Source organism: Falco punctatus, assembly GCF_963210335.1.
Source record: "Falco punctatus genome assembly, chromosome: 4".
In the NCBI taxonomy this organism is placed as follows: Eukaryota; Metazoa; Chordata; class Aves; order Falconiformes; family Falconidae; genus Falco; species Falco punctatus.
This window is the reverse complement of record NC_137583.1, coordinates 97,113,162-97,126,889: the sequence shown is the minus strand read 5'-3', so window position 1 is coordinate 97,126,889 and position 13,728 is coordinate 97,113,162. Positions and strand designations below refer to the sequence as shown.

General features: G+C 37.9%; 1 protein-coding gene across 2 annotated transcripts in view; it reads left to right on the top strand.

The window, feature by feature from the left end:
• LARS2 (leucyl-tRNA synthetase 2, mitochondrial) overlaps positions 1 to 12,999 on the top strand; it is an 87,800-nt gene extending 74,801 nt beyond the window's left edge. For both annotated transcript variants that reach the window (XM_080385884.1, XM_080385883.1), the window contains 2 exons: positions 7,102 to 7,229; positions 12,679 to 12,999. In XM_080385884.1, coding sequence (XP_080242010.1) covers positions 7,102 to 7,229; positions 12,679 to 12,858 — 308 coding nt within the window. In that variant the 3' untranslated portion in view covers positions 12,859 to 12,999. The remainder of the gene's footprint in view (positions 1 to 7,101; positions 7,230 to 12,678) is intronic.
• The last annotated feature ends 729 nt before the right edge of the window (positions 13,000 to 13,728 follow it).

Sequence of the window (13,728 nt, the reverse complement as noted above, 5' to 3'; positions counted from 1 at the left end):
CTACTAAAATCAATGAGAGTGGTAAACATTTTATGGATCTCTCTCTGATGTAAGAATGAAAAGGAAACATAAAAATTGGGAGTGTATTGCCCTCAGCTTCTGTATGCTTTTAAAGAGAAAATTTTGCTTGTGTGGTCCAAAGACTGTGCATTGTCATTCAGTGCAACTAGCATTAAAAAAAAAAAAAAAACCAAACAACAACATTGCATAGTGATTACTGCCTGAAGAATTTTATGACTAAACATGAAAATCACAATCCCTTAGCACGGTCATCATTACAGTACATTAAGGTTATTAAACAATTTCATCAGGAGAGTGTGTGTACATTTAAGTACTATGTTGAAGTAAGAAGGCTGTATTATTTTGGAATAGCCCATATCTAGCAGTTGTCCTGGGATTGGGGTTTCTGGGGAAAAATGTCCAACTGTAGTCTAGAGAAAGATTCCCCAAGTTCATGTTCTGAATTGTACTCTGGTTCCACCAAGTCTTGTTGCTCATCTGACGTAACCGATTTCTTAAACTTTATTATGTATGTATGATGATGCTTTCTTACTTTAAATAATTTCAGTATAAACATCAAGCTTCCTAAATACTCTGTTTAGTTCTCTTTATCCTTTTGTTCTCCATACACACTCGGAGTAAGTCACTCTTTTTGTACCTTGGCTTTGCATCTAAATGCAGATGTAGTGCTACTTCCTCTCTCGTAAACTAGTCAGGAAGAGGACTTTGTGTATTATTAGCTCTATAAATAGCACCTATAGGAGTGGACCCCCGCGCTTTGATGAAAGCCTCTGTCTGCTATTGTAATGCCAATAATAAACAACACATAAGCAACATATTCATGATAAAATACTGACATTTCATTCCAAAATAACTTGTACGCAGCCTTTGCATTTTGTTTGATTTAGTGATTAAAACAAGGGGCATTTTTCTTTATGCAGGGAAAAATGAAACTGGGAAATCTGGAAGCCCTGTAGTTTGTGTCAAGCAGGTAATTTGGCAGTTAAGTAGGAATGCTTGTAGGAGCAGTGACTTGTTCTTGTTAACCCTGAAGCACATTACGCTTCCTTGTGTATTTAAGCTTTTTTTTGAAGAAAAAGGATTTTGCTTTCTTATTAGTGTTTCTCATTAGAAAGTGTTTATTATATAACGAGATATGCTTAATATTAATTTTACTACATCCTTAAGAAGGCTGTAATAAAGGAGAGGAGAAGAAAGTAGAAGAAGAGAGCATTTTCATTAATTTGATTGTTTGCATTGTGCTTCACAGGATGAATAATACCTTTACTGTTGCACTGTAATCTCTCCTTTCATGCTTTCCTGATCACTGATTATGGTCATGAAACATTTTAAGAAGTACAATAGAATTTAAAACTGAATGTGAAACAATGACAACCTACAATAAGACCCTTATTTATGTATGGTATTATATTAAGTTAATTCTGCCAAAGATTTGAAGACAATTAAACCACAGAACTATAGAAGTTTCTGGTTAAACACCTGGAGTGAGGCTTTCTGGAGGTAATAAAATGAATTTTGACAATTGGAGGCTAGAAGAGCAGGTGTAAATAGTACTTTTTTCAGTTTAAATGACAGGTGTTCTGGAAATTGAAAAATAATCAACCAGCCTTTTCTCCTTTTCTAGTTTTGGAATAAAAAGCTAGGCTAGCATCTATAAATATTAAAGTCTTAAAGGCTTTGATGTCCAAAATATGATAACCTGCTACTGTTAGTTTTATTCAGTAATTACATAAAATATTCTCCTTTGCTTGAAAAAATTGCATTTAACTGCAAAACATGGTAAATTTTAAGTATCTAACAAATTTTCTTAAATACTGGTATTCTGAATGCATTCATATTTAAATAGCAAAAAATGCTTGTTTGCATTTTAATTTCCCTTTCAATCTAAAAGCTGTTTGGCACAGATCACAATGAAATGTAAAAAGAAAAAAAAAAGAAGGCAAATCAGTGTTTTCTCATGTAGTATCTTGTAGAGATTAAAACATGGCTACGTGTATAAATATGAATGTAGGTGCCTTCGTGGTTAGCAAAAAAAGTTACTTACAGCTGGAATTAACTGCAAATCAGTCGATCTTAATGGTTACCAACTAATGAAATTATTAGGAAAATTACAAAGATTATTTTAGAATGTTAATTATAAATGCTTTGCTTGACATTTTAAGTAATGACTAGCATCAGTGATGTAAGTAATTTTGATTGTAATAATGCTCTCCTGCTTTGCAAGAGTTGTGTCAGTGTTCATTTGAAATTTTAGCTTTTTAGTCTGCTGTAGATTTTTTGTTCATTTGTTGATTAACTTTGCAAATTCAGAACTGCAGTCTGATATCCCAAGCATGCTTCCGATGTAATATGCAACTTTTAAGTACAGTTAAAGTAAAATTAGGTAGATTCAGGACAAAGCAATTTTTGTTCTTTGCAGCTGAGGAATTATTCTCCCATGAGGTTTAGTTTATATGGGACCATCTTGTTTTCCTGCGTCAGATAGAAATGAAGGGTTTGGTCTCTTTGTGAGCTGGTTGGAGAGCGTACTTCAGTATTGGAAGTAAGTATTTCCAGTCTGAGTGAAGGAAAAGCTGCTTGAATGCTGTTTGGGAAGTGCCTCACCTTTCAGCAGCTGAACAATGGTAGCCCAGTGCTTCGATACTTTGTGTGTGAAGTTCTTTCTCCTGCTTAGAGGAGCACAGTTTTCAGTATTTTGGTGTGTCAACCTGATGGTCTGAATTGTGCAGTGAATACACTGGTTTATCGCTTAATAACAGAAAAAGCAACTGTAGCCCCTCAGTGTGGGAAGAGTTCATCCGGCTGATATCTTGGCAGTTTATGAACGCTGACAGGATGAGGAAATCTGTTTCCTTCCTGAAACCTTGTATCTGAGGAATATACAGACACCATTTGAGACTTTTTTTTCTTCAGTTTGTTTGTAGTAGTACAGGATTTTGCTGTCCAGACAAGGATATGAAACTGCTTATTGTGAGTTGTTAAATTTTTATGAGAGATGGCACATGAAAGATACATACTGATATTAAACACATCTTAAGACACATTGAAATTAAACGTAATTATTGGAATTTGTAATGGTGTAATTGTCTTAGCAACATTTTAACTGTCACTGCAGTAGCTCTTTTGCAAGAATTTCTTTGTCTGAATTCAGTCCTTCTCAAGAAGGCTTCTGTGAAGAATAGAGCTGAGTAGAAGCTAATTAATGTTGCAGATTTTAATTGAAAATCTGAATGCAGAAATCCCCCTTCACAAATCCACGAAGAAACATAATTTGGGATTTTTATTTTTTTTTCCTCCAAGAGTAATGACCCCAAGAGAAGAATAGTAAGTCTGTACAAGTGGAGGAAGGTGGATTATTTTCAGAAGGTTAAAAGGATTCACATGGAGTTTGCTGAATTGGAAACACATTCTAGAGTCTGCTTTTAGCAACCCAGGCTTTTCACAACCCGATTCTGTATTCCTATACCAATAGTATAATACCATTTGTTTCAGAGCTGTCTAGAAAACAGCTGTTACTGTGTTGCTCTGAGTTCTTTGAGGTTGCAGACCATTTCACATATGACTAACATACTCCTCCTGGGCTGCGGAAAGGTATTTCAGGTATGCAACTTGTCTGAATCTGCCAAATAGGAAGATTCATTAAATAGTAAAAATGCGTGTCAAGAACAAAGTAACGTGGTAACAATCCTTTCCTTGGAAGAGGCTGCAGAGGCAAGTAAGATACTGACCCAGAATGCATCTCCACTTACCCTTACACACTCCTGCTCTGGGCTTTTTAAATACTTTATCTGATTGTCTGCTAGTGTGGTGGATTTTTACTTAACACAGATTTCTATTGTTTTGATTTAGCTAAATCCAAAAATTATCAACATTTGGATAAGACACCCTCACAGTCACCTTATACTCTCCACTCTGATCTTCTTACATGTCCTGTTAGAAGATCCATAGTCGTAAACTCTGATACTGGCATTGCTTGAGATGCCTTCATCAACTTCCTTTTATCACCCATTAAGGCTTCCATCCTCCTTGCCTTTTCTGCTTTGTTAACCTCTCTGTGCCGGTGCTTGTCCCATGCCAGCTCTTACTCAGTTTGCTCCATAATGACATCTTTTTCTCTTGCCTACATAGTTTTGTGTCAAACTAGCTGCACTGTTGCTGGAATTTTACAGATATTTTTTTCTAGTGCTTTTTTCTGTAAGACTAGAAGACCTTGCAGTCCTTACACCTTGCTGATACGTGATTGCTTCAACATCTTCCTTCTTAAATCTCTTTAAAATGAGAATCCGCTCTTCCCTGCCATTTAGCACCTTAGGGGAAGTATTATGCTTATGAAGTACTCACATAATGCTAATAAAACATTCCCATGGGCTGAAACGTTGTTAGACTTGTCCTGTCCCCTCCGTCTCTCAACTTGCTCATTTACAGTAATATAATATGCATTTAACTTGGTGTTTTAACTTGACTGCAATGCTGTGAGTTACTGGTTAGGGAAACCTTGTTCTAGTATTAGCTTGCTAGTCAGTAAAAGTCTGTTGAAGCAGATTCATTAGCAAGATCAGAGCTTCAGACTGAGCACAAGTATTGTCTTTGATCTGTCCTGTGTGGCTGTACAGATGTGTACATAAAAGTGAACGGCTTACAGTAAGTAAAAATATACTCAGTTGGCTTTCTGTCCTACATTTGCAAGAGAATCTATAGCCATAAAAGCAAAATACATCAGAAAATAGAAAGCAAAATGTATGCTGCTTCATAAAAGTGCACTTCCCAGGCACTTTCTAGTGCAGCAAGACAGTAAACTAGGTTTTTACTGTTTTCACAACAGAAGGCTGTGAAATGGTCGGGGTTTAACTTCTCAAACAGTGCTTTTGTGTAATGTCTCAGAATCAAGTGGGAAGGCTGTCTTCGTCCTCACAAGTGGACCGTCACCATTCTGGATCATGGTGATGAAGTTTCTGGTCTTGTGTGTGTGCATTCTGGTCTTGTGCATTTTGAAAACGCAAACCAAACCTTTGCGTTTTCTGTGTTCTACAGCTCATGAACTGTGAATTAAGGCAGGAAGGCGAACAGGCAACAGAAGTAAAACCTTCATTTTGGTTTCCTGTCGAACTCTGTTTTCTGAAACTAGTTCTGTTGATTTTTGCACTTTTTTTTTTTTAATACAGATGAGCTCATAGCTCATTTTGCAGCAAGAAAGAGAACCAAAAGATTGACACTGTGCTTAGTCACAGTTTATCTACTTCAGAATTAATTTTAATTTTTTTGGTTAGTCGGTTTATTAGGACTGACTGCCTCCATGGGATTTAAAAGTGACCCTGGTTTTGCTTTCATAGATAGAAGCTCTTGAATCGTATTAGGAAGTGTTTTTGAAGTGGCTTGAAGAAATCCACTTCAACAGGAAAATAAGGAGTGGCCAGTGTGCATGCTTCTGCACCAAGGCATGTGATCAGTTGGAAAGAAATGAGCTCATCTGGATGTTCAAATGCCAAAAAGGGAAGAATCTGGCAGCTGTTGTCTTTAAAGTCAACGTGATAATGAATCACCAATGTGAAGAATTTTTTTTCTGCTTGAGTTCCTATCTTTTGCTCTTTCAGTTTCTAAGCTACTGCTGTGAGAGAAGAAAAACATGCAAAATCAGACCTGTTGAAGTGTTTTAATCAATTATTTACCTAATAAGATTGTGGCTTTGTTGTCATTCTTAGGAAATTTGCACATTCTTGCTTGCAATTAGAAATAGCTCCCATCAGTCCACGCCACTGCCCCATTCTGAATCATTCAGCAGATAGCAAGGCTGTGTGTCATTCTACCAAAGTGCTTTGTCTGCAAAAACACTAACAAAAATCTGGCGGATTTTTCTGCAGAAAGTTGCATTCTCTTTATGCGCCTGTTTGCTGTTACTCACTGTATTAGTCTAAACAATCCAGCTAGGTAAATTCATGTGGGTATTGTGCGTGGGTTGGTTTTGCTCCTATGACTGCTGTTGTGCTGTGTTTTGAACAGCTTCAGGTGCCTCCGTCTCAACAGTGAATCTTGTGTTGATGGGTTTTCTTTATGCTTTTGCTTGGAGTTTCCCTAAACCAGATGAGATTTCACATACATTTTGCAGTTCTGAATGAAGCATGTACTTACAAAAAAGTTTTAGTCTGTAGTCTTATTCATACACAGTGAATGTTTTTAATTTAAAAGTTCCCTGGCTTTGTGAGACTCACAGGAGCAATCATCATCAATTTTGATTAAATTTGACAGCCTCTTGTTAAGTGAAATCTTTCCATTTTGTCCTACAGCTGGAGCAAAGAGCAACATGAATTCCACTCGGAAGCTTTTATTCAGTTAAAGAATGCAGCTTCAGAATGAATTGCATCCTATTCTCCTATTACTTAAACAAATCAGGAACAAATTGTCTTGAGGAAAGCAAAGCCTATTTAATAAAAGGAGATTGCTTATAGCCATTTTAGGAGCTTTTAAAATAAAATCAAAGGATAAAGTGTTTTAGAATATATGTATCATAAGAAGGAGAGCAAGCTGTGCAAGGTAGTGTGGCACCTTTAAGTTGTAAGAAAATAGATACTCCACAAAATATGAGAAAATCTTGCAAGTATAGCTTGACTTGCATAATTAGAAGCTACTCAGCATATTACAGATGGTAAAATAATAAGCCATAATTGTTTATTATTTTGGTTGAGTTCTGAGTAAAATTTTAATCAAACTGGTGGTGTTACTGAAAAAAAAATGCAGGATTATGATTGACTTCCAGAAGTAGACGTCAGTTTGTGTTGCAGTGTTATGATTTCAAATAATAAACTGTGGTCTTCTGTGCTGTTGGCAAAGTTACAGAGTGCTAATACAAATCTAAATTGTGCCCACATTGTTCATGTTAGCATCCTACACATGGCATAAAACAAGCGCTTCAGAGATGTATATCTTTCTGTTTATAATGTGCTGTATGCTCATCTAAACACTGTTATTTCCTCCTAGGGGATTTGCTTTTAAAGTCAACTTTATTCTGATCTTACTTACCAAATTCCAAAGATTGAATATTCTGGTTAAAGCCCAGCTGAATGTTTGACTGGTTTCATTTTCTAGGTTTGGCGCATATGCAAAACAAACTTTGTCATCATCATCACTGGGATGTTGATGTGCTGCATCAGTCCTGGCCCGAAGTAGACCCAGAGTACCTTCAGCCATCAGATGTTGTGGAGATGTCTGTTCTGGTAAGAGTGCTTTCATGTAGGTTCAGTGGTGGCTAACCAATGTGTTACAAGCTCAGAGGATGACAAAACTTCTGCTCTGGTCGAAGTCTGTTCCCTTCTTAGGTGGCTCAGTGAAAGGTCAGACAGAATAGAAGCTGCAATTACCATAGCGCTGAGTAATTAAAATGGTTTCCTACGTTAAAAAAATGTAGCAAGTCTGGAAGGGAGACTATCTCAACAGAAACTTTTTTGAGTGACTGCATATTAGTACGTGTGGGGCTTTGGCCAATTAACCACTGTGGGCAAGGACGGTGCAGTCAAAATTACGATCAAAATACAGGTCCCTCCAGATTTTTTGCCTGACAGCGCATTTATGAACTTGGCTCTGTCAAAAAATGTTTAAGTAGGTGACATTTCTTGTGGTACCTGTAGCGCTATGGCTGCCTAATACAACCTACCATAAGTTGGGTTAAGTTGCTGTGATTTTTGCCAAACGACGTTTCCTGTCTGCTTTGGGCTGAGCTTCTGGCACGTTTCAGCATTTGGAGTATTCAGCATTCAGTATTTGGAGGACTGAGGTTGAGGAAAAACAGGTATCCTTGGTAATGTCATTCCAGTTTCTCTTTGAGCTCTAGCATCCTTTTGGTCTAGAGAAGGAGCTGGCAGCTCAGCAGAAGAGCGGACACGTAACTACATTTAGTTAACCTGCAGTTCTCCAACATGTGTCTGTGCACATGTGCAGTGTAGTTTAGTGTCTTTTTTCCTACTTCTCTAGCTAACTAGTCTGTATTCAGCATGCTCCCAGGCGTCATAGAGCTTTATCATTAGAGAGGGCACAGCAGCAGGTGCCACTGCAGGCCATAGAGCGACTGCCTGGAGCCAGGCCTGTGGGATCCACGAGTAGTGTCTCAGCTCTTCCATCGACTGGCTCCTGGGCAACTTGCCTTCAGGTTCTTCGTGCTCAGGTGTTACGGTAGTCTGTAGTGATGTAGTTGCGTACTATCAGATCTGCAGGACTCCTGCCTTTTCCACTGCTAACCACAGAATAACCGTTAACATACCATGCGGACATTCTAAGCTTAAATGTTTTAAATTAATTTAAATGTTTCAACTTAAAGACTTTTTGTGTTTCTGGACATTGAACAAAATGGAGCCTCTACAAGAAATGTTGTTTGATCATGTAAAACTGCGTGTTCTATGTGCGTGTGTAAGAGAAACAGAAGCGATGCATTTTATCTGTATTTTATTTTGTTAGCTCCTTTGGGTAGAAGGAGTAAGGCAATTGGGTTATTTTTGTTCAGCTGGGTTTTTTGAGGATGGAAGAGATTGGTTGGATTTAGGGTACGTCATGTTGATCCTTAACCAAAATATCTTTGCAAATAATTACAAAGCTTGCCAGATCTCTCAGTCAGTCCACTTGAACAGAATGAGAACTGCTGCTAAAACACTAATTTTTCTAACATTCAACATACATCCTTAGCCGAGGCCACAGAGTGTGTATTTTTGGAGGTAATTTTTAACTGGCTTCTTTTCCCAAACCAAGGAGGACTCAAGTGCCAACTGGGGTTAATAGCAGATTTAGTCTAATATTCCTGTAGGTTTACTGCTTGCTTGCTTCCTTCCTTCCTCTTTCTTCCTTTCTTTAAGTGATAAGTATTTATTTATACCAGTAAAAATCTTCACTGAGGTATAATCACTTTGCTCAAGCTTAAAATAAACCTTCACTTTCAAGCACAGCTAGCAAACATCTTAAATTCCAGCATTCAGTTTTTAAGGAAGTCATGAATGAGAAATTGTGTAATTATAGAAACATCTTTGCAATTGTGGCTAAAGCAAATTAGTTATTAAATGTATCCTTAAAATAAAAACTTCAGCAATACAGGGAAAACTATGACCTCTGTTTTTAAGACTATACAAACAAACATGAAAACACCTAAACATGTCACTGATATTTTTCTGCTGACATTAAAACTTCCTTCTCAAAAAAAGAAACCAGAAAAATAAAAATGAATTTTGCTTTAAACAACCATTATGAATTTTTTTTTTGTTTCTTTTCCTGACTGACTTTGTCAAAGCCATAACCTTTGTAGAAGTCTTGTAATAAGAGAAAAAACAACCCCTTTGTTGGGAGAATATGATGTATGTAAACACCTTTAGTTCTGAGAAAGCAAGTGACTGGAAGACCACAGAGACAAGTTCCTTTTTCAAACTGGGAATAATTCTTGAAAATTGTGCCTAGGAGGTGTGCCTGGCTTTCTACTGTAAGGAGGAAGGCAAGAGGGAAATATGGAGGAGGAGCGGGGAAAAGTCATCATAAATGTGAATATTTTAAAGTCTTGTGGACACTAGGTTTTTGTACGGCTGCAAAAATGAATAGCCCTCATTAAACCAAGAAACACTTGACATACAGAGGAACTGGTAGCTGCAAAGAGGCAGTGTCTCTTCACAAGGCTGCACAGTCAAACCGAGTCTGTGGGCCACAACCCTGTTCTTCGCCAGGCATCAAACTGCCTCAGGCTGCCAGGGTTTTGCCTGCTGAGACATTATGGGTTTATTTCTCTTGACACAAAATACTTCATTATTTCCTGTCTGTGCTGGAGTTACATCTTTCCGTATTTAACCCAAAGCAGCAAAAGGAACCAACTCGCTGTATCCTTGGCCGATACAGTACAGAGTGCCTACAAGAAAGACATTTAAATTCACTGTATATGCATGGTATCCATTACTTCAAATGTTACTGCAAAGTTGAATATTTTTAATCCTACCGTGTATTGTTAATGCTGTGAAAAATCTGACCTGAATGTAGTGTGCATTTCATCCTGTGAACACACTTCTGACTAGCATTCCTCACATTTTCTAGGTGGCGCAGAACTGTTAGCAGCTGTGGTCTTATAACTGATGTTTTTACAAAACAAAAAAAAAGCCGGTGTCGTTTTTCTTGCTCTGGCACACAAGGAAGGCCTAAAAGGACACAGATATTTATTTTCATTTTTGCTTCTCAGAAGGATTATACATCAATAGTAAAAAAATGTTTGAGTGGAATTAAAAATTCCTCTCTGCAGCCTCCAGGTGCTTATTTTTCAGTCTTTGATATCGTTTCATCCTTCATAACCTCTCTAGTTCCCTCTGGCTCCCTCTAGATCCAAAATATTCTAAAATGCCAAATGTGGTTTAAAAAAAAAAAAAAAAAAAAAGCAACAGCTTCCTTCCTCAGGGGAAGAAAGGACCCAAGCCTCACTTATTTCTCCTCTTGCAGTTTGCCATGGTTTTTCAGAGAAACAAGGCTGCCAGCACCCAAGTTTCTTGTGCTGGCACTTTTACCTGGAACTGCCGAGGGTTGTGATGGTCTAGTAAGATACAGACAGAGAGATGAAGACATAGTAGAAAATATTTTTCCTACTGAGAATCCAGCCCCGCAACTAAAAGAGTATGTGAATAGAATGCTTGATACACACAAGTATGTGATGCAGATGCTTATTTTAAGAATGATGTTAATACATTTGACTTTGCATCATGATATTTATGATGAAAAGCCGCGCTGGAAACCTGTGCTGAAATCATAACCCATCTGCCATTTGATAGGATTTTCAGACTCGGCTGGCAGCAGGGTGTGGGAGGATCAGGAGACGTGCTGTGGGAAGGTACACAGTGTCGGGTGGCCCAGGCTTCTCGACCTTTCTAGGAAAACACAACCACCACAGTCATTTATTTGCTAAGTTGATTTAGACTGCTTGGCTTTTCTGTTGAGAACGGCACCAAACAGGCTAGCTGTGGCAAGGTTCCCCCAGCCAACATCCATCCACTGGGACGTGTTAATCTGCATCATGGAGGACAGTGAATGACATTTTAACTAAGCAGGCATAGTTTTGAACTGCAGGCTGTGTGTCCTAGCAGCAAGCTGACAAGCTTGCTTTATATTCTCACTAAAACTGTATCAGTTTGGATTTTACTGTTTTCTTTTTCCTGGGGAATGCATTACTTCTCTGAAGTGCCCTGTCAAAAAGAACTACTTTTATGTATTTTTCACAAAAGCTCTAAAAATGAACTCTTCCGTGTTTTTTAAGGGATTTACTTTGCACCAGGTGCTAAAGGCAAAGATTAACACAGCCAGCCTTTGATGGTACCACGTTATGGATGCGTGTAGGAATAAAAGCCTATCTGTATTAGCACTACAAATTAATGTCAAGTCCAGTCAAAAAAACAGAAATTACTCACCCCAGCTGCATTTGAGACTTCATCTTGTTCCTTAAAAATCTGTCTCAACTTCCTCTCTCTGAGAATTGCAGAGATTAATTTATTTTCAACACAATACAAACTAGGTAGGTGAAGCAGGTCTCTGTCACTGGTGGTATGTTGCATACACGTATCCTGCATAAAATCCAAGTGAAAACCAAGCTGCATGCATTTTTATGTCTAAGCTGTATGAAGCAACATATATTCCTTTTTAGATGATTGAGAACACATTACAATGATGTCTAAAGGTCAGATATCTGCAGTAGCTGCAGCAGATTTTTACGCAAGTAATTTGATCTGGATTTTTAAAAATCAAATTGATTCATTTGCTAAAATGTGGGATTGATATTCTTTTCATTAATCCACTGAAAGTACTCCATATAAATCTGAAAATTTTTGTAATAATGAATTTTATGCCAGTTCTAGAAAAGTAGTCAGTCAGGCTCTGTAGTCCCTGTCCATTTTCTGCTCTTACTGGGTGACAGAAAGGATTTATAAGATTATTTTAAAAATTAAGGTGATTCCCACTAAAGGCCTTACTCAGTTTTACTTACATGATTCTGCCCTGCTGATGCAAAACCAGTATGGAAACTGCTCTGTAAACCAGCCACACACGGGAAAACATTACCTTATTGTCACCTTTGTGGTTGGTGTTGGCTTAGCAAGTCATGTGTTTAGTGTGAATAAAACATAATGAGTTAAAGCCTATTTTTCTAAAAATGAGTGATGATAGATCTTTCAGATACCTTTTCAGCTACAAATATTTTTATTTTAATGTCTTGCATTTGAATCCCAGTGAGGAATCACATAGCTGTGAAGAATCCAAATGGCAGCCTAGAAGTATGTACAAACCAAGATCCCCGCCTGACAAACCATTATGTTCGTGCTTATTCAGTATTCAGCTTGTGTAGCTACCGTGGTTTTAAATGTAAAAGATTGCCGCATTGCGTAGCGACATGCTGCTTGCTATCTTCAAAACTAAGACTTCCTATGGCCACTTCTTCAATTTTCCTTGACTATCGTGAATCAGAGTTTCATTCTCTTATTTTATGGTATATGGACAGGAGGTAAGGAGAATTTTATCCTCTACTTAAAAAGGTTGGAGTTGGAGAAAAGAAAGTTTGATCCCTTTCTCCCCCTCCCCATGTAACAAGATGGACTGGATTCAGGAAATGAAATTGTATAAATCAGTCTAGTAACTTCTGTTTTTTCTTGTTTTCATGCCTGTCTTTTTCAGATCAATAACAAAGCTTGTGGCAAAGTTTTTGTTCCTCAGCAAGCAGCCCGCAATTTTGAAGAAGTGCACGAGCTAGTTCTTCAGAGTGAGCTTGGAGTCAAGCATCTCCAGGGACGAACCATTAAAAAGGCGTTTCTGTCTCCTAGAACTGCCCTTATCAACTTCTTAGTGCAGGAGTAGCAAAGGCTCTGCTGGACTGTAAAAAGGGAACTGGAATATTTTGAGATGAAACCAATTCAAAAAGACCAGTTATGGTTATTTAAATCTCATGTAACAGTGGGGAAGAAATGTTACTAAAATCAAGTTGCTGCTAAATCTTCATTTTGTGTCACAGTAAGGTGCTGTTTGTCCGTATTCTCTGGAAGAATGAGAAGGAAGCGTAGAAGAATAAATCATTGTAACAGAACATAAATGATAATAAAGCACATGGGGTTTAGTGTTAACCTCAGGAATATATCCTATTGGAAAGCTGGCTTGGCTAAATGCAGAGGCATAAATATGTTTCTAGGACTAAACAATTGTCCTCAGTGGTGCTATGGTCAGTCTTTGCTCCCTGTATCTCATGTTTGGGTACCCTACCATTAACTAACATTTTAAGTTGTAAGAAAACGATACTACTGACTGTTAATTCAAAAAAAGGATTTCTTAAGTACTGACCAATAGCCTTGGGCACAGCAGGTAGCCAGAGTGGGGTGGTTTGATATATTTCATATACGTTTCAGAGCCAAGCCAAGAAAAACGTCAGGCTATTTAGCCAAGCCCTGCCTTAGCCAGGATCCTTCTTTCTCACTGGCATATTTGTGTTGGCTTATACGTGAGAGGTTGAACTTCAGCGAAGTGCTGGAGGTTGTTTCTGCACGAAACAGAATGGAAGTTACTTCCTATGCATGAGCCATCTCAGAGACTTTTGGGGGATTCAAGAAAGGGATGAGTTGGCTGCTAGAAATGCAGCAGTGGGGAAAGCAGACAGCACGCTTTTTGCCTCTACTCCTAGTTCTTGTAGTGCCTACATTGTAAAACTTGAAATATTTTTTTTTTTCTGAGGCATTC